Genomic DNA, 18,803 nt, shown 5'->3' with positions numbered 1-18,803 from the left:
CATAAGGACATATTAATTACTGTAGTTTTGTAATTAAAATACATGTTTATGAATATCCGCATATGACCTCGGTTTTTCAGAGATTGGTTATGGTAGTCTAATTTTGCAATTTTTGTCTCTTTCCCTTTTCGGCACTATTTCTTGGAACCTAAATAAGGAATTTGGTAACAGGTTTTATTCGTTCTGTGGAAAATCCAACCTAACCTATTCCTCCAATCGGTAACAAAATGGTTGAAGAAACCGCTGCCGATTACCACACACATTCCTCTTTTCTATCATTAGTTGTTAGCAGGTTTATGGTTATATCTTAATGTAAGCTAAACATTTAGTTCATTGTGAGTAGAGTTTCTCAGTCTATCCAAGCTTATAAATGTTGTGTTGTGTTGTCTGTGCAAGTGGAAATGTCGAACATGAAGAAAAGAAAACAAATTAAAATAACACAGGAAATGAAACTGGATACTTTAAGACACTGGAGAAAGAGAAAAGTATTAATCAAATTGCCACGATTTTAGGTGTTGGAAGAAATATTATAAATTGTGAATTACGAACTTAATTTACTGATATAAATTTTTTAAATATTTGGCAAAAACTGCTTAATTTTCAATTGCCTTGTTAAAAAATATTCAACTTGTTTCTTATTTTTGGAAGCACATTATATCTTGACGCTGGGCTTGTTTTCACTAGGTAAAAGGAGGGTCAGTAATGTTGGTATGTTTTGTAAGGTTGTTTTACGTTAATTATATTAATTAACCTGATATTTTATGTTTCGGATTTTTAATATCACTTCTCCCTTCTGTTTTCCCGCCAGAATGCAAATTACTTCGCTTGTGTCTGAGGTGAGATTTTAGATTGTACGGCAAACTATGTTCTGCCTCTCAAAACCACGTTACTAGGTTACTAAACAAGATAAGATTTGTAGTCTTCGGGTTTGCGTTATAATCGCCAACATTGAATCTCCCCGCCGGTTTAAATCAGTCAATTTCGCTTTAAACTATTTTGTGTATCCTTCGGCCGCTAGCTTATTTGAATTTAAATTTTACATTTGAACTTACCGTTATTTCACCACAAGTGGATGTCTGAATTATAAGCATCAAGCGTGCCTTCCGTTCTTATTGAGTTTTAAATAAAAGGTCTTTTACACTCGCCTCAAGTTTCGGTTATCATTTTAGATTTAGATAATTCGCTGCCAGTCTATCTGAAGTTTAGTTACAGTTTATGATCGCAGAGATTTTAAAATTTTGTAACTTTTATTTTGGGATGGCCTTTTATTTTATTTTTTTGAGATTGCATTTATTGCATAAAAACGTATATATTGAAAAAATATATTATATAGAAATATATAGCAAATTATATAGAAAAATATATTAACTGGAAATACATAGAAAATTATAGTATATAGAAATGTAATATATAAAATAATTTTAGTGCATTGTTTCCCTTATATAGTATATATATATATATATATATATATATATATACTATATATATATATATAGTATATATATAATATATATATATAATATATATATATATATATAATATATATAGATAGATATAGATATATATATATCTATATATATACATATATAAATTTTAAGATTTTCTTCTTTACCACATGATATAGCTTTATGTCAATATATAATTAATTACAAGTTTTATTAATATGCATATATTTTTAATTAACGGTATAAGGTATTTCTCCCACTTTCCTAGCGTCCTTCTTGGTATAGTGGTTCTGCAGGCTGGGCCGGTATTCCAGAGGTCCGTGGTTCGATTCCCGGCGAAGGTGGTTGCAAATTTTTCATCTGTCTGGCTTCTAAAAAATCCTAATGTCTCTACAAGTGGCGCCCGAACTAAAAGGGTTGTGGATGATGATTCTCCGAACCCAGGATTTGGCGACTAGGTCCCCTAAAACCCTAGTCGCCCTTTAAAAAGAGGAGTATATAAGGTATTTCTCACACTTCCCTAGCGTGCCTTCGTGGTGTAACGGTAGCACGCTGGGCCGGTATTCCAGAGGTCCGTAGTTCGATTCCCGGCGAAGGCGGTTGCATATTTTTCGTCTCTCTGGCTTCCAAAAAATCCTAATGTCTCTACAACGGGACCTTGATTATGCCGATCAACTGCCGATGCTTATTCAGCTACGGACCTCAAAGCCATCCCTTGATCATTATTGGCCTCCTTTTAAAATTTCATGAGCCCCATTGGGAATCCATGCTCTAGATAACGAGATTACAATAGCAGAACAAAAAATTAATTTATTGCTATTCCGTACGTAGTTTCTGCTCAAGAAGATATTCTTGAAGAGTATTTGAAACAAAATTTTGATGAAGAAGGATCAATAATGAAAATTAAATCATTCTTTCGAAGAACACTGAGAAATTATAACGAAAAGCTATAGAATGATTCTGAAAGAGAGGACATCTTGGATATTATTATTTAAAACCCAGAATAATTAAGTGGGTTATATACAGCCCATTTATTAATGATGATATTTAATATAGTATATTTATATTATTTTATTAATCTTCTACACCTTATTATGATGTGTGATCAGTTAGAAATTCGCTGGGCTTGGTTTGGATTCTCGGCGAGAATAAGGTTGATATTTCAAGATTTTCTGCTGATAAAAACTTAATAAATCTATGATCTATAAGTCTATCCATTTGCAATACATTTCAGTTTGCAAAACAGCTTATAAAATGAACACATACATTTGGACATGATTAAAACTTATATACAAATATTTAGAAATAAATATATTTTAACTTTAAAATTCTGGAAAATTTTGGAATATTTTTCTACTTAACCATTTCGTCTCTGTTGGTAATATCATTATAAATTATATTTGTTTGCTTTCTTTCAATTTTTATAAAGGCTACTCAGATATTGGAGTATCTTGGAGAGAAGAAATGGGTCTCGATGATGTGATGTCGACAGCTCTATCACTATGGAGTGAAGTAAAGAGTCTCTACAAAGAGATACATGCATACACACGCTATAAATTACATTATCTGTACAAGGAGGTGATATCTTCTAGCCCAGATTTAATTCCTGCTCATTTGTTAGGTAAAGAGAATCATCATTAATCTTATCATTAATTTCCGAATGTATTTAAAAATTTTCTGCTGCATGATCATGAAAAGGCTTCTTATTTTGAACTTGATGTATGTTCTGTCGGCAGCCTTTAATCTCTTATTAGTTTGTAAGGTACTTTCTCCCTTTTAATTGCGGGCTTTCGTTCTGTAATTGGAAGCAGGTAAGGCTAGCAATCGGAATTTGAATCCCGATAAAGCAACCGCTCATTTTTATGTTTTTTGCTTTGATAAACATGATGGCTCTGAAAATTTAAATGATATGTGCAAAATTCTTGATTAAAATCTTATTTGGCATGAGAAAGTACCAAAATTGTAGAGGATCTGACTGTTTTGCAACTACGTACTCAGAACTGTTAGTCATACTTTATAATTTCAACTTTGATAGACTGGTGCTGTTAATACTGTTACGTAATTTATTTTAACATCAACAGAGCACTAGTTTCTTTTTATTATTTAGGTAGCCTTTGGAGCGAAAATTGGGTTGCTCTAAGTCCTTTTCTCATGCCGTTTCCTGAAAGCCTGCCAGTTAACATCACTTCTAGACTCATTTCAGATGGCTATTTTGTTACTGATCTCGTACACAAAGCTGAAGAATTTTATACTATCATGGGTTTGAACGCCATGACAGAAAGCTTTTGGAATAAATCGATGTTTGAAAAACCCAATGATGGTCGCCTGGTGGACTGCCATGCTGTTGCATATGATTTTTCAAAAGATGATGATTTCAGGTAAATTTAAATTTCCAGATATTTTGCATTGAATAAATATGTTTTACTAAAACACAAAGTCTGTAAACAAAAGAAAAAAATCCGTTTTAACGCATAACTATACTTTTGTACAGCTTGAAAGTGCATACTTTCAATATGTACAGTCATCTGATTAACTTGGGCAATATTAGTGACGACGTTCACGATTTACTCAAATCCGAGGGCAGTTAAAAGAACACAGGAAAAGGGAACAGAATTTTCCAGCAAGTTAGCATAAAGAATAAATTTATAACTCAGTATTCCCCTTCCTGCAAAAAGCACTATAAAGAGCCGAAGAATAAACATCATTAAAAGTGAGGAAAGTAAGTTATAAATAACATTAAAAACATATTTACAAAAGGTCTTGATAGAAGTCTTTGAGTTCAACTACATGCAAAAATGTTGGCTAGAACTATTTGTTCTAGCAAATATAATTTTCTGTTACTACTGTCATTCCAAACTGTCTTCATTTCCCTCTTTTTTGTTTATTTATTTTTAATTTCTTTTATTTTCCATAGAAAGTTTTCTTTTATGTTCATGATTTGGAATAATAATTTTGCCATCGTTTCGCAATTAATACACATAACATTCCTTTTGGCATAACTTGGTTATTCCGCCCCCGGTTAATCAGAGAGTTCTCTGTATGTTGCAAGTGATATGTGACTTAGCAAACAGGAAAAAGTGCAAGATGCACTTTTATGCAGCCAAAAGCATCCCAAAGTACTCGCAATATGCTTCTGAAAAATGAGAAATCCAATGTTTAAAGTTTAAGGCATAATCAGACCATGAATTTTTGTTTTAATAGTTTGTAACTTTAAAACTTGGCTTCAAAGATTATCAGTCTTTCTATTCCAGGCAGAAATATTGTGATGAAGAAAAGGTGTTTTATCGAATAATTGTTTACCGAATAAAATAGTTCAGCAAAGTTGTTAAGACATCTTTTTTTCTTGCATGCTTCCACACAGTTTTCGGACTATAATAAGATGTTAGAACTCTTCTTTTTCATTTATTCGATTTCAAAAAGCAGATAAGGCAGATATCCCTCAGAGAAGGATTTTCTAAAAAAAACTGGTTCGAATGAAGATTTTTGTGTTAGCTTTATAAGGTATTTCTCCCGCCTTCTTAGCATGCCTTCGTGGTGTAGTGGTCAGCACGCTCAATGCGTATTCCGAGAGGTCCGTGGTTCGAGATCCGGAAAGGATGTTGCTCATTTTTCATGTCTCCTGCTTCAAAAATACCTAATGTCTCTACAGTGGCACCCGAACTAAAAAGGTGGTGAATGATGATTTTTCACCACCGGATTTGGCGAAAGGGTTTCCTAAAACCCCAGTCGCTTTTTAAAAGGGGGAGTATATAAGGTAGTTCTCCAGCCTTCTTAGCATGCCTTCGTGGTGTAGTGGTCAGCAAGCTGGACGCGTATTCGTGAGGTCCGTGGTTCAATTCCCGGCGAAGGCGTTGCTCATTTTTCATGTTTCTTGCTTCAAAAATACCTGATGTCTCTACAGCTTTTTTATTAGCTTTATCTAACATCACCTCTGCTTGAATATCACAAATTTTAAATCAGACCTCCTTAGGGAATTTTCTTACCTGCTCAGCTGTTTCCCTTAAATGCATTTTTGCTATTCAATTGATGAACTTTTAAAACATACTTTGTAACTCATACGAAGCAAAGGGATTTTCGCTCTCGTTACTCCATTCAGCATATGGGCAAGCGAAGTCAAGATCAGGCCGTCTGAATTCCCGAAGGTCACGTTTAAACCCAGCACAGTTACTACGACGGGTGAACTATAAAATGTTATTTGAGGACGTTGTAAATATTTGTTTTTCTAATTTACACTTTTTTCCGTTGTCTAAACACCTTAATTTTGCATTTTTGATGAAGTTGACGTCAAAACAAGACGTAGAGGAAAGATTCAACGTAAGAAATTAAGGGTTAATTAAAAGAATAATTCCTACAACTATGTAAGAAAGAGGAAAAAGTTATTACTATTTTCAAGACAGTTAAAAGCAGATCAGGTATCTCTTAAGCACAGAAGAATAAGATTTTGTGATAAAACTGCCTGAAATTTCTTTAGCATTTCCATTACTCAATATTCATAAATTTTCTAAATGGTATTATTCTATATCAATTTTCTTCATCATCAGTACACATTTTAAGTGATCGCATTTAAATACTTTCGAACCAGTTAGCTCTTTTAATACCTTTCCTTTATAATATGTACAAAACAATCGTAGATTTCTGCATCATAAACTACAAATGCAAATTTTCTGTTTGAACTTCTCACTCATCGAAGCATTTACGAAAGGCAAAACTAGTTATAAACTTAGAAATTATAATTAAAGCCAATTATTGGATTATGCGTAATGTTATAATACTTGAAATTCATGGTAAAATATATACAGGGTGTTTGGGAAAAAAGTGCTAACAGGCTTTATTTCCTTAAGCATTGGTTCTACTTCTTACAAAGTCCAATGACACAATGCAATAATATGAAACTAATAAAATATTCGCTATACTTTAGGAAATTAAACACAAAACGTCGAACGAAATTGAATACTTTTTCGCCAACTTTCGGAACCTGTTACGAAACGAAAGATGCTCGAGTTAGTCAATAATGATACTCTGTTTGGTAAGATGAACTCCTTATTAAATTCGTAGCTGGTATCCATGGTAATATTAAAAAATAATATCTTTTTAATGTATTTCGTACAGAATACGAATGTGCGGAACTGTGAAGGAAGAAAGCTTTATGGAAGCTATCCACGAAATGGGGCATATACAGTATTTCATGGAGTACCATCACCTTCCCATGATATACAGGAATGGCGCTAACTCTGCTTTTCATGAAGCTGTAGGAGAAACTATGGTATATGCTGCACAAAGCCCGAAATGCTTGCAAGTACTAAAACTAGTTAAATCTTCTAACTTTCCAGAAGGTAAGACTTGAACAATTTTTATCTTAAAGTTAATTTTGAAACTCTAGTATATAATTTACTCATAAAAAATAATGAAAAACAATATAGTGTGAATCAAGTAACTCTTGTTAGCTGAAGCTAAACAAGTAAGGCTAAGTGGCAAAATGTTTCGCTTACAATTGAATGTGCTCGAATCTCCACTTCTGCTTGTAGTCTATACACAGAGTGTCCAAAGTTAAAGAACCCTATTTCAAACCTGCCTACAGGCGAAAAAATATCCTTAAATTTTGCGGTGGAATTAATGAAAGGATAGAAATGTTTTAAGCAAAAAAAAAGTAGCTACAAATAGCGTCACCAGAGGCCGTTTTTCTTTAAATCCCAAAAATAAAAATGTAAATCTTTGTTGACACCACGCACCAGCTGTTATAAAAGCTAGAAACATTTTTTTTGAAGAAGGTGTTCGGAGGTTTTGTTTGCAATGCGTTTGCTGCTCACAATGACGATAAGTTTACGAGACCGCTCTTTGTTAGTAAAATTGTTTTACCAAAAATGTAATTCCGCGGTAGCTGCTGTAGTAAAATTTCGAACTTTGAAGGGGATTCAAAGAGGTCCAATAAATGTTAAAATCCTTGATAAAATGATAAAAAAGCTTGAAGAAAAAGGATCGTTTTTTGTTCGTCCTGTAACAGGAAGAAAACCCATTTCTGCAGAAGTAGTACAGAAGGTTGCGCTTCAGGTAGTAGAGCATACAGCTCCAAACTTTCAAGAACTACCACCAGTATCCAGCGTGTAGCAGAGGCTTTGGATAGGCCACGTTTAACTGTCCAAAAGATCTTGCGGAATATTCTCCAATATTCATTACAAACTTTCACTGGTACAGCTGTTGTTTCCACATGATTTGGACGCCCGAATCCGATCGTCACTTCACTTTCTTGCTCGCTTTGAGATCGATTCAGAATGGCCTCTAAATATCCTATGCACAGACGACACGCATTTCATTTGGACGGTGCAGTGAATATTCACAACTGCTGAATTTGGGAATCAAAAAATCTGCGGCCTATCATAGCGGTTCCTTTGCATTCACCGAAAGTGACGGCATGGTGTGGATTTTCTGTATCATTTATTCTCGGCTCGTACTTCTTCGATGAGTTCAGTACCTTTCATGCAAAATCTTTTTGCCAGATGGAGCTCCGCCACATATTGCACGGCGTGTTATGAATGTTCTTAAACATAATTTTATAGACGAACGTGTCATTAGCCGGCACTTTCGTAATGTGTGACCTCCGATTCCGCGATTTTTGGCCATGCATTTTTTGGCGCATGCGGTTTTTGGCTTTAAATGCATTTCAAACATCTGGTAAATAGTTACAATCCAAGAACTTTACATGATCATTTCACGCCCTTTCATGCCACGTGCTCAGGATTTTCCAGCACACACTTTGGTCAACCGTGGAACTTGCCATCTTGCGATTTCAGATGATAGCTGAAAATGAGAGTCATGATGCGAAACATGTTTTATTTTAAAAAAAATTATAAAACTATTATTTTCAAGGTGTAGCTAAACGTGTAATTTGTTAATATAAATGACCACTGATGACATTTCTAGTTAATTTTTTTTTCGCTGGAAGACATTCTCATCCTTTCATAATGTCAGCCACAAAATTTCACAATTTTCTGATAACTGGTTTCGCCTATAGCTTAAGAATAGATTTCTTTAATTCTGGAAATAGGTTTCTTTAATTTTGAAATTCTTCTGTTTCTAAGATTCCCACTAAAGTGTAACTGGAAAATTGTGGAACTTAAATACAATATGACTAGTGGTAACTTTGGCTAAGTTGCTAGGTTTCGGGGAGTGAAATTTCGGTTGTGTATACGGGGAGCAAAATACACAGCCCTTCAACCGCCTCAAAAATTTGAAATTATTCAGATGCAAACAATTGGCAAGAAAAGTTCCATAATTCTACCAAACATTTCACTAAGCAACTTGCAGCTTTATTTAAAGCACTGCATATATCTTCTTGGACATTTATGGTAAAATAGCAGCAGTATACATCACCTCGGATTGTAAGTTAAGTTATTTCGTTATTAGAATACAGCAAAGTCCACGAGGGTTACATGCCTAAAAGGAAACATGCCTTTGTGGGGAACTCTCTAAGGAAAATTATCGCATATTTACCTTAACCACGAAACTGAACCCTGCAGGCACCCCGTTCACCTGGATTCAAATCCGGGGTCGAACTTCATACATTCAGCTGCTTTAATTAATTAATTGCAACTTCATTGTTTTGTAGATGCAAGTAAAAGAACCTACCGAGCTGTGATTTACTTATGTTACATCGATTGAGTGAAAAATTTAGTTTAATTTTAGTTACATCGCAATAAAGAGTACCTGAAATTAAATTGCCTAGATTAGAGCTTTTGCAGCTCATTGAAATTTCCCGAAGATACTAAATTTAATTTCTGTCCTGAATCTATGATTATTCTTCAGTGGATTAAAATATCTCGAAAATTAAAATGTTTGCCAAAAAAAAAAAAAAAAAAAAAGATTTAGAAAAATAAGAACTCTTTTTAATTCAGATTAATGGAAATACTGTTCTGGAAAAGAAAACCCTGCGGATCTTTTCCAGTTTAGAATACACAGGTTAGCTGCTGTCAAGGACAAGGAACTCTACGGAAACGGACCGCCTTGACACTCCTCGCGTATTCGAGAGGTCTAAGTTCGAGTCTCGGTGAAGGTATTGCTCATATTTCACGTCTTCCGCATCAAAATACCCATTATATCTACAAAGTAATGAAATTTCTCATTTGGTTGAATCTGAAACAGATGAATCCACAACATTCGTTGCAGAAACTGAATTAGAAACTCTTTTGACTCAGCAGACTTGTGGAGACACTAGGTATTCTTCTGAAAGCAGGAAAGATGAAAAATGAGCAACGCCTTCGCCTGGACTAGAACGACGGACTTCTCGAATATGCGTCGAACGTGCTGACCACTACACCACGGAGGCTTGCTAAGAAGACGGGAGAAATACCTTATAATTTAAGGGGACAAGGGACGTTCAAATTTACAAATTTTCTTCCAAGATGTTAATATTCAGTTTTTATTCCCCAAAATAAAGAATAATGTAAGGGAAGTATACGTAAAATATTTTAAAATTGCAATGAATTTTAAGCATTTTATGAAGAAGTTTCGCTGTAGGCGTGGCCATTTAAATGCTTTTAAAGGGCACAAATTTGTCTTCCAGACGTTTTTTAAACATGCCAGTTAACAAATTAACTTTATATTTTGGTATAGGAAAGGCAACATGGATATTATTCCTTCTCTGAACGGCAATAGCAGCAGCTTTCAATTTTATTTACACTAGCGGAAACGAAGTTAATTTGCTATATGGTTTTAAATCAAAACACATATGTATCCTGTGATTTGAAACATATGAATATGGATGGAACAAACCGGTATCATGGCGTTTGAAAGAATCTTACTAATAAGAAGCTTGTAATCAATAGATATCTAAATCAGCGGTTCTCTACCTTTAGACTAACGCGTACCATCTAAACAAAAATTTTAAAAAATTAGTACAATCACTACATTTTACAATGATTATTTTTCACTTTTTTCAATAAAAATATTAAAATATATATATACATTGCCATTTTCACAACCTATTGACTATTTGTATTAAATATGCACACAGATTAAATTCGTACCGTCTCACCTTATTTTACTTGGTTTTAACAGTATATTAGGATCAGGATTCACTTTGAATTTTGTTCTTTATTTATTTTTCAAATATAATATGGAAGAAAATCCTTGTTCACACAAACAGGTTGTGCAAAAAGGCAATAGAGATTTACTAGCTTTATTTGAAATGCCTTTAATTTTTTTTTCGGATCAACCAAAAGTTAACAAGTGTGTTTGTTATTTTTGAAATCTTCAGTTAGAGTTCGATCACAGGAAATTTCTATCAACTGTTCTTTTTCTTCGAAAGGTAAAATTTCAGGTACATTTGAACAAAATGGATTTCTAATCCAATTTCCTTTTTCACAATCCTCAGGAAAATACACGTTGAAATTATTTATCAATGAAAAACAATGATTTTTAATGTCGGATGCTAATTCTTCTTTTATTTTCAAATTATATTCGGTTAAAAAATTTTCTAAAAATGGTAAGAAGCCTAAAATATTATTATCCAATTCTTTGATTATTAGCTCGAGATTTTTTATCATCGCATTTACTTTATCTCTAATGGTAAACAAATTAACGCAAATTAACACAGTCCTAAATTTAATTCATTTAACTTTCCAAAAATATCAGTTAAATACGCTAAACACGCCAACCATAATTAACTACACTCATGTCCATAAATTAAGGATAATGCAAAATCAGGCAAAAGAAGATTTAGAAGCAAAAAAATTTGACTTATTTATAAAGCTTATTTATTAAACAAAAGGTAAAGAGCAATAAAAGATGCTATATGTTTGATATTACTAAAACAATTAGCGATTTTTTCTCCCTGGAGCAAATTACAAAAAAAACCTATTTACAAAAAACCAATATTACATGGTTGGTATGATTGTTAATACATTGTATGTCTCCCAGACGATGCAATACAGTCCGTACAACGCCTAGGCATACTGAGTATCAAATTATCGATCTGATCTTGGGAGATATTACACCACTCAAAACGCAATGCTCTCCGAAGTTCCGGTAGACTTGTAGGAGGAGGTTGACGGGCTACAACTCGTCGGCCAAGCATGTCTCACACGTGCTCTGCTGGATTCAAGTCCGGTGAGAATGCTGGCCAGTCCATACGGGTGATATCCTCCGATTGAAGGCATTCGCTTACGATGTTTGCACGGCGAGGACGGGCGTTGTCATCCATAAACACAAATTGTGCGCCCGTGGCGCCCCGAAACAAACGTACATGTTGTTCCAGAATGACGTCCCGATAGATTTGGCTTGTCATGGTTCCAATTTGAACATGCAGGTCAGTTCTGGAACCCAGAATAATTCCACTCCAAACGAGCACTCCTGCACCACCGTAACGGTGTCGTTCAATGATGTTTTCTTGGTGGTAACGGGTACCTGGAGCTCTCCATATGAAAGTCCGGCGAGAATCAGACTGCAAGCTAAACCTGGACTCGTCGGAAAACATCACACAAGCCCACTGTTGCGGTGTCCACAATGCATGCTCTCTACTCCAGGCTAACCGCAGGCGACAGTGAGTTGCGGTAAGTGGAACGCATCTGACAGGTCTACGAGCACATAGACCAATCTGCCCTAAGCGTCTGTACATGGACTGCCCTGAAATTGTCGTACCAGTGGCTGAAGAGAGCTGACGAGACAGGTCTGAGGCTGTGCTCCGCCTTTTTCTTTTGGCAGTAACTGCCAAATACCGGTCCTCATTCGGCATTGTAACACTGGGGCGACCTGTGCTGTAACGTCTACTCACATTAACATCACTTTGAAATCGTTGCCAAAGCCTGGAGATGACACTCTGTGCAATTCCAAGGTCGTCTGATACTTCCAGTTGGGTACGCCCACATTCCAGACGGCCGATAATTCTACCACGTAAAAAATCATCCAAATGCCTCCTTTGTGTCATAACTATTCGGTTATTGCACTGAAGTGCTTATAAAGCGCCTGCGAACAATTTTACTTCTTTGCCTGTATTCCTTATATATCACTCTCTTACACTCTCGTCTTTGTGACGTACCATCGGTGTCATCTGGATACTTCCTGAAATTTGCATATGATTCTTGAAGATGTGTGTAGTGATTTTATAGGTGATATATTTATTTTAGAGTTCGATTTCCGCGTGACTCCTAATTATCCTTAATTTTTGGACATGAGTGTAAATAAACAATTTACCTTTCAAATTTTGAAACAAAGAAGAAAATTTTAATTTCTGACCGAAGTTCAGAAAGACAATTTAAAACTTTGGATAACCACCTTACTTCGGAATATAACAAAAGCATTTCGTGTTCACTGTCCGTCTCTTGGCATAAAACCATAAATAATCTTAAATTTTAAGCTTCGGCTTTTAATACAATTAACAATTTTCACAGCTTGATTCAAAACGATTTTCAGGTTTTCGGGGTTGTTTTGGCTACTAAAGCTTTACGATGAATAGAACTTATGCAAATGCTATGTCGTCTAGAAATCATAATCAGAAAAAATTTCGTCTTGTGAGAAACATTAGATCCCAGAGGAAACTCTGGGTTCTAGACTATAGATGGTGCTTATATGCCGGAACTTCATTTGCTTTTGTGTTAGTTTTTTAGTTAGCAAAGTTATGTTGTATTACCAAAAGTGTAATTAAAAGTGACGATTAAAACTTTTTTTATATTAGAAAAGACATTAGTAAGTTAGAGTAGGTTATTCTCAATAAAACCTGGAATTAGATTAGGTAATGTAATAACGTTGCCATCGGTGCTCGAGGTCTGTGACAAACTTCAGGCACAAGTGAAGCCAATCATGATTATTCATCAAGTTTCGTTAACGAGCACAATCTGAATAAGACAAACATAGCAACATTATACAGAAGATGCATAAAGGAGTGGCACTGCTGTATAAAGGAGGTAGGTCTACTTTTTTTATTTGAAATAGCCTGAAATATTCTTTCAAATGGTTAAATGCAAATTCTGGATGGAGTTAATGGTACATTTATATACCATTCTTTGCACCAAAGCTGCTCCAGTTCCTTAGAGAGATACTGGGGATGAGAAAGAGATCTATTGTTTCTCAATGCAAAAGGCAGTGCTTCAGCGATGTTTAAATCTGGTTTTTATTGGTACCATGAAAAAGTGGAACTGCATCTTTCTCTTTTTGAAATAATGGTTTTGCTTTTCTAACTTTATGAACTGAGGTGTAAATACAGGGCGCTCCATAAGTCTCTAAATATATTAAAAATTCATAAAAATTGAAGAAATTGGTAGAAATGAACGCGGTTTGCGAAAACATTATTCTCGTGAAGAGGAATCGTTTTGGTAAAGAAATAAAAATAATAAAAATAGTTAAAATTTTCGCCGGTAGAGAATGTCGCATATATGCAGCAACAAGAAATGTGTAAATTAGAGATCTATAAATTGCAGGTTTTACGATTAACAGCTCATTTCTGATTTTTCTCCTACTTGCTTGCACATAAAGTTTTGTGATTCTGACATTAGTGGATAAGGTGTTATTAGTGATGTACCTCAGCCAAGAATCTGTGACTGAAGCTTTACGAAGGTTTCTGACACAGAAGGGATGGAAGGAAGGTTCAGGTCCAGTCACTCTTGCCGGACAGGTTCAGGTACAGTCACTCTTGCCGGACAGAGTTTACTCTGTTACGACGTTTCGAAGAAAAGGGAAGTTTGTATCATTGCCATCCTAGTGGTGCATTCTGAGGGGACAATCAACGAATGAAGCAAGTAGCATACGAGAAGAGGGACTGAAAAATGAAGAAGTTATCGGTATTCCGCATCCTTCACAGTATTTTAAAATTGTACCTCTACAAGTTGCAATCAGTCCAACAGCTTTTATCAAACGACAGAGCTAAGAGATATGAATTCACAAATTGGGCTTTGTCAAAAATCGATGGCAATAAACAATGATTTTTCAAAATCTTGTAGACAGATGAGGCTCATTTTTCATTGCACGGGACAATCAACACCCATAACTGTAGAATCTGTGTAAAGGAGAACCCACGCGCCTACACTGATTAGCCCCTACATTCACCGCGTTTAACTGTTTTGTGTGGTTTCACTGTCTCCATTATTGTGGGTCGTTTTTGTCACTCTTAATCATTCTGCTAAAATGGAACCCTCTGAAACCGCAGTATAATTAATCACAGCACGACGAAACCTCAACTGTGGTTTACTTCAGGAAAAGATGGTCTGAATTCCGATATTTGGTGTTACTCATGCAATCCCATACTGAGGCAAAGCATACTAAAATCAATTTATAAACTCATAATAGAGTTAAGACACAATAACACGCCGAACAAACACTAATTCAGAAGTCAAACAACAAAAATCAGCGTTATATTTACAATTTTGTAAATATAACGCTGAATTTTGTTGTTTGACTTCTGAATTCATAACAGAGTTCTTTTACTGATCATGATTTTCCGTTGATTCTCCTTTTCGTGTTCCTAGCAACGCTGTAGTCGCCGTTTGGTGATCATCTGCAACATAAGGGGGCTTACAGTAGTAGCTCTGCTTAAATATTTTGCTTACGTAGCTCTTTTCGCTTTTTTTGAGTCCAAATGCAGTATTAAGCTTAACAATCATTTTATCACAACAGTCTTAATCATCTTTAATGCTTTCCTGCATCTGTCAGAGAGTTAGAGTTCAATTTTTATTCCAGAGCTTTTTGGCTCATAAACCTTGTTTCGCGCCTAATTTTGTAATCTTTCATACTTTTATTCACACTACTTCTCGATACTTCCAATAACATTCTAACTCAAGCCACCAAAGTACCAATTAATCGGACGCTAAAATTTTACAACCTTTGAATCTCTGCCAGGCCATTCATTTTATCTCATTCATTTATCCTTCACTTTCAGTCCATTTTATCTATGATTTCTAATTTGAATTAATTCATGTAAACCTCACTTTAGAATGCACTTTAACACAATCTAAGATTATAAAATATGTCAGATCTTTTACGACGTACTCTAAACCAGAAGAAAACGTACTGGGACTTTTAATCTTAATTTTCCATTATTTGAACAACCTTTATGGTTTTAATAAGCTGTTACTTTGGAAGTGTATGAAACTATTATTTAGGAAAATTTTCTTCGCTTTTCAAAGCACCCATTAAAGCAAACTCATCTTCCATATAGTAGTATTTGGAACGCTCTTGTTAATTTTACTGAGAACGATTTAAAATTTTTTATCGGATGTGTCTTTAATGCGAAAAACAAGGTAAAAAAAATTACGGATTTCTATGAAAGTGTTTGTTAGTAACTTGCTGCATGAAAGCAGTTTATTTTGTAACATTTAATGCCTAGAAGAACGGGATTGTAATTAATTTCTTAATTGAATTCTGATTTCCACCGAATTGACATCCCTATCACGAATTAATCTCAATCAATAATTTTTCGAATTTTTAGAAGTCCATAATAATTTACTGAACACATTATACTCAAAATAGCATAAACCATTTTCCCGGAATATTTCAAAGGGCCAAAGGAAAAAATTTAATCGTTTAAACAATTGTAAACTAAACATCATTTACGCATCTTTTTTTTTTCTTTTCTAGAAATGCTTTTAAATACTCTGATGAAGCAAGCACTTTCAAAATTTGTATTCCTTCCTTGGGCTTTGACACTGGAACAATGGCGGTATATGCTTTTCTCTAACCAAATCACACCGCAAAATATGACAACGAAATGGTGGGAATTAAGGTAAAGTAATTAATTTTTTTTAACTTTGGGTGAATGTTTACTGAATATAATTATAGATTTATATTTCTCTAACTCTTGTGATTACGAGCTTATTCGTGTGCTTATAATAAATTTGCATATGCAGCAAATCCGATGTCCATGTCGAATATATTCTCATAGTAAAGGTGAACTGACTAAACGTGAATTGACTAAACGGAGTGACTAAACTCATAGTGAATTGACTAAACGAGGGCGGGGACTTAAGCGCTACGCTCAATTATTCGATGATTCTTATAACTCTGGCAAATACGAATCAAAGATTTAAAAAGCATTGAGAAGTTAATGTAAGTAAGCAATGCTATGTGAAACCAGAGTTCGAGTTTTTTTAGGTAATAGGTGGGTATTCTGTATGGTATGTATTTTTATGCCTGTCTGTGTAAATAAATGATAGCTGTGTTCTTCATAAGAAAATGAAAACGACTTGCCAATAAGATTACGTTAGCTGCAGAGAGTTAATCAGTCCAAATAGAAGGTTTATGTGAAAGCATGCTATTGAAAATATTTCATTATGAAATAAAGGAAAACGTAACTTCCATGCACACACATGAAGCAACATAAGGTTTGACTTCGGTAAACTATCATAAACAAAACATATCATGTTTGGTCATTCATAAAGCAGAAAAGAAAACACATCATATAAACAAGAAATGAAGGCCTACAGAAATATCCTCCTTGTTTAAAATGCATTATTAATAGGGTAGAATATGATTTCTAAAAGGCTTTTCAGGAAATCCCGAAGAACTTTTCACCATTTCCGTTCAGCGCCATAACCAAATCAATTTAGCACACAGCGGAAGATTGCGTTCTGCAGTATGCCTTCCAAAGCTAATCAGTGCATCTTTTATGGGATTTAAATTGATGTAGATCATTCGGTATCCACCAGTTTTAATCATATAAATGAAAATTAATTGTGCATTAAATGTACATACAAGTGCAGTCAAAAACAGGAAAAATCAATGTTAGCCTTCCCTGGATTCGATTGAACGCTCCAATTTCTGGCTGGGTAAGCTAATCACTTATGTCGCTAGCGGACATGTAGGGGTACGCGATAAATTATTATAGTATCCTTCACTTAAAGAATAAATGAGGATGTAACTTAAAGAATAATGAGCACAAATACCATTTTATTTCGGGAATCACAGTGGAGACTGATTAGAACTTCCGAAGAGGAAACAGCAAAAATGCTTTCTCCGAGATTCGAACAATGGATCTGGCAGTTGCTTGGTGAACGTTCTAACCAGTTACCACATTTCCCCAGACGCCATGAAAGCACGTCTGGGAAAATGTGATAAGTCCATGCAATATCTGCACGTAATTTTCAGGTATAAGCCCTCAACTTTGCGTGCTTAGCTTTTATAGTGTATATATACATATATACATCTTCGTATTTCTTCAACACTTCCCTGGCCAGATGTTTTCCCAATAGGGTAAAAATCTGGCGCGTTTGGGTTCTGATGTGTAGTGGGTCTCCGACCATTCGTGGATCATGCCGATCTAACTGGTCAGTTGGGACGTGTATGGCAAGCAGTCTGGTAAAAAGACATCCGTCAGCTCTACAAGTCAATATTCAGCCGGAAAACTGCTTGCACCTGAGCCAGAGGCGGGACCACGCATTATTAACTTTATTTGCTCTTGTACCTGCACTTCCTGATAAAACATTAAATTTCTATGATATTATTAGGGTTTCGTTTTCAATACATGTATATCACATCGATTTTCGTCCCATTTGAATAACTCCTTCTTAGTACGTCGCTATTTAGGCTACAGAATGTAATAAATTAATATGCTTACATATATGAGCAGACAAACATATATATATATATATATATATATATATATATGTTTGTCTCTGTGTTTATATATCTGTTGAACCATATGCATTTTTCACCAGAAATAACCAAAAATAGATAACTAGTTAAATAAAAATTATGAGATAAGCAGAAAACAAATGATAGGTGAAATTAGATAAATAACTAATAAAGTTAGTTTTCTTCATGCAAGCTACTTTGCGAATGTTAAATCAGAGGAAAGGTACTCCAAATATTTTCTAAAATTATCAATATTGATTTATGGACGAAGATAATACGGTTTCCTAGTACTATTCAGCTGTCTTCAGTTCAAACATGGCCAGTGAATTCTAAAACTTAATTTCTATTGCATCACTCTTGCGTGTTATATTCCAAACTATTAGTTTTTTCACTTACTGCATTATTTTTTTATTTAAGCATTCCTTCCGTGGAGAGGGAATTATTGGATATGTTTGCTTTTAACTACATTCGGTTATTGTTTATCTCAGTGGAATTTTCATAAATATTCTCCTGATGTTTCAAGACAGCGAAATCCTATGCTGTTTTTCTTATTATAAAACTGAAAGCAATTAAAGCTTTATGATTGTGCTTAGAGACCATTAAGATTTTAAGTACGGGAAGCGTAAAAATCAGCTAAGCCCTCACTGTGATTCGACCTAAGGGATCTTACAGTATGAACTGGGTACTTATACTACTAAATCACGCAAGTTGAAATGTAATAATTGATTATATTCTCTCCCTCTTAAAGGGCGACTGAGGAAAAGTACGACACTTAGTGAACTAAATCTAGAGTGTTAACGAATTATC

At 34.7% G+C, this 18,803-nt stretch overlaps 1 protein-coding gene across 2 annotated transcripts in view; it reads left to right on the top strand.

The window, feature by feature from the left end:
* The window catches only part of LOC118184501 (angiotensin-converting enzyme-like), a 48,641-nt gene that overhangs the window by 16,347 nt on the left and 13,491 nt on the right, over nt 1–18,803 (top strand). For both annotated transcript variants that reach the window (XM_035354180.2, XM_035354179.2), the window contains exons 5-8: nt 2,875–3,066; nt 3,553–3,823; nt 6,555–6,778; nt 16,005–16,149. In XM_035354180.2, the coding sequence (XP_035210071.1) occupies nt 2,875–3,066; nt 3,553–3,823; nt 6,555–6,778; nt 16,005–16,149 (832 nt within the window). The remainder of the gene's footprint in view (nt 1–2,874; nt 3,067–3,552; nt 3,824–6,554; nt 6,779–16,004; nt 16,150–18,803) is intronic.

The sequence above is a fragment of the Stegodyphus dumicola genome, chromosome X2 (genome assembly GCF_044657685.1).
Source record: "Stegodyphus dumicola isolate Sdum_Otavi_A_Nest chromosome X2, ASM4465768v1".
Taxonomy (NCBI): Eukaryota; Metazoa; Arthropoda; class Arachnida; order Araneae; family Eresidae; genus Stegodyphus; species Stegodyphus dumicola.
This window is presented reverse-complemented; position numbering and strand designations above follow the sequence as displayed.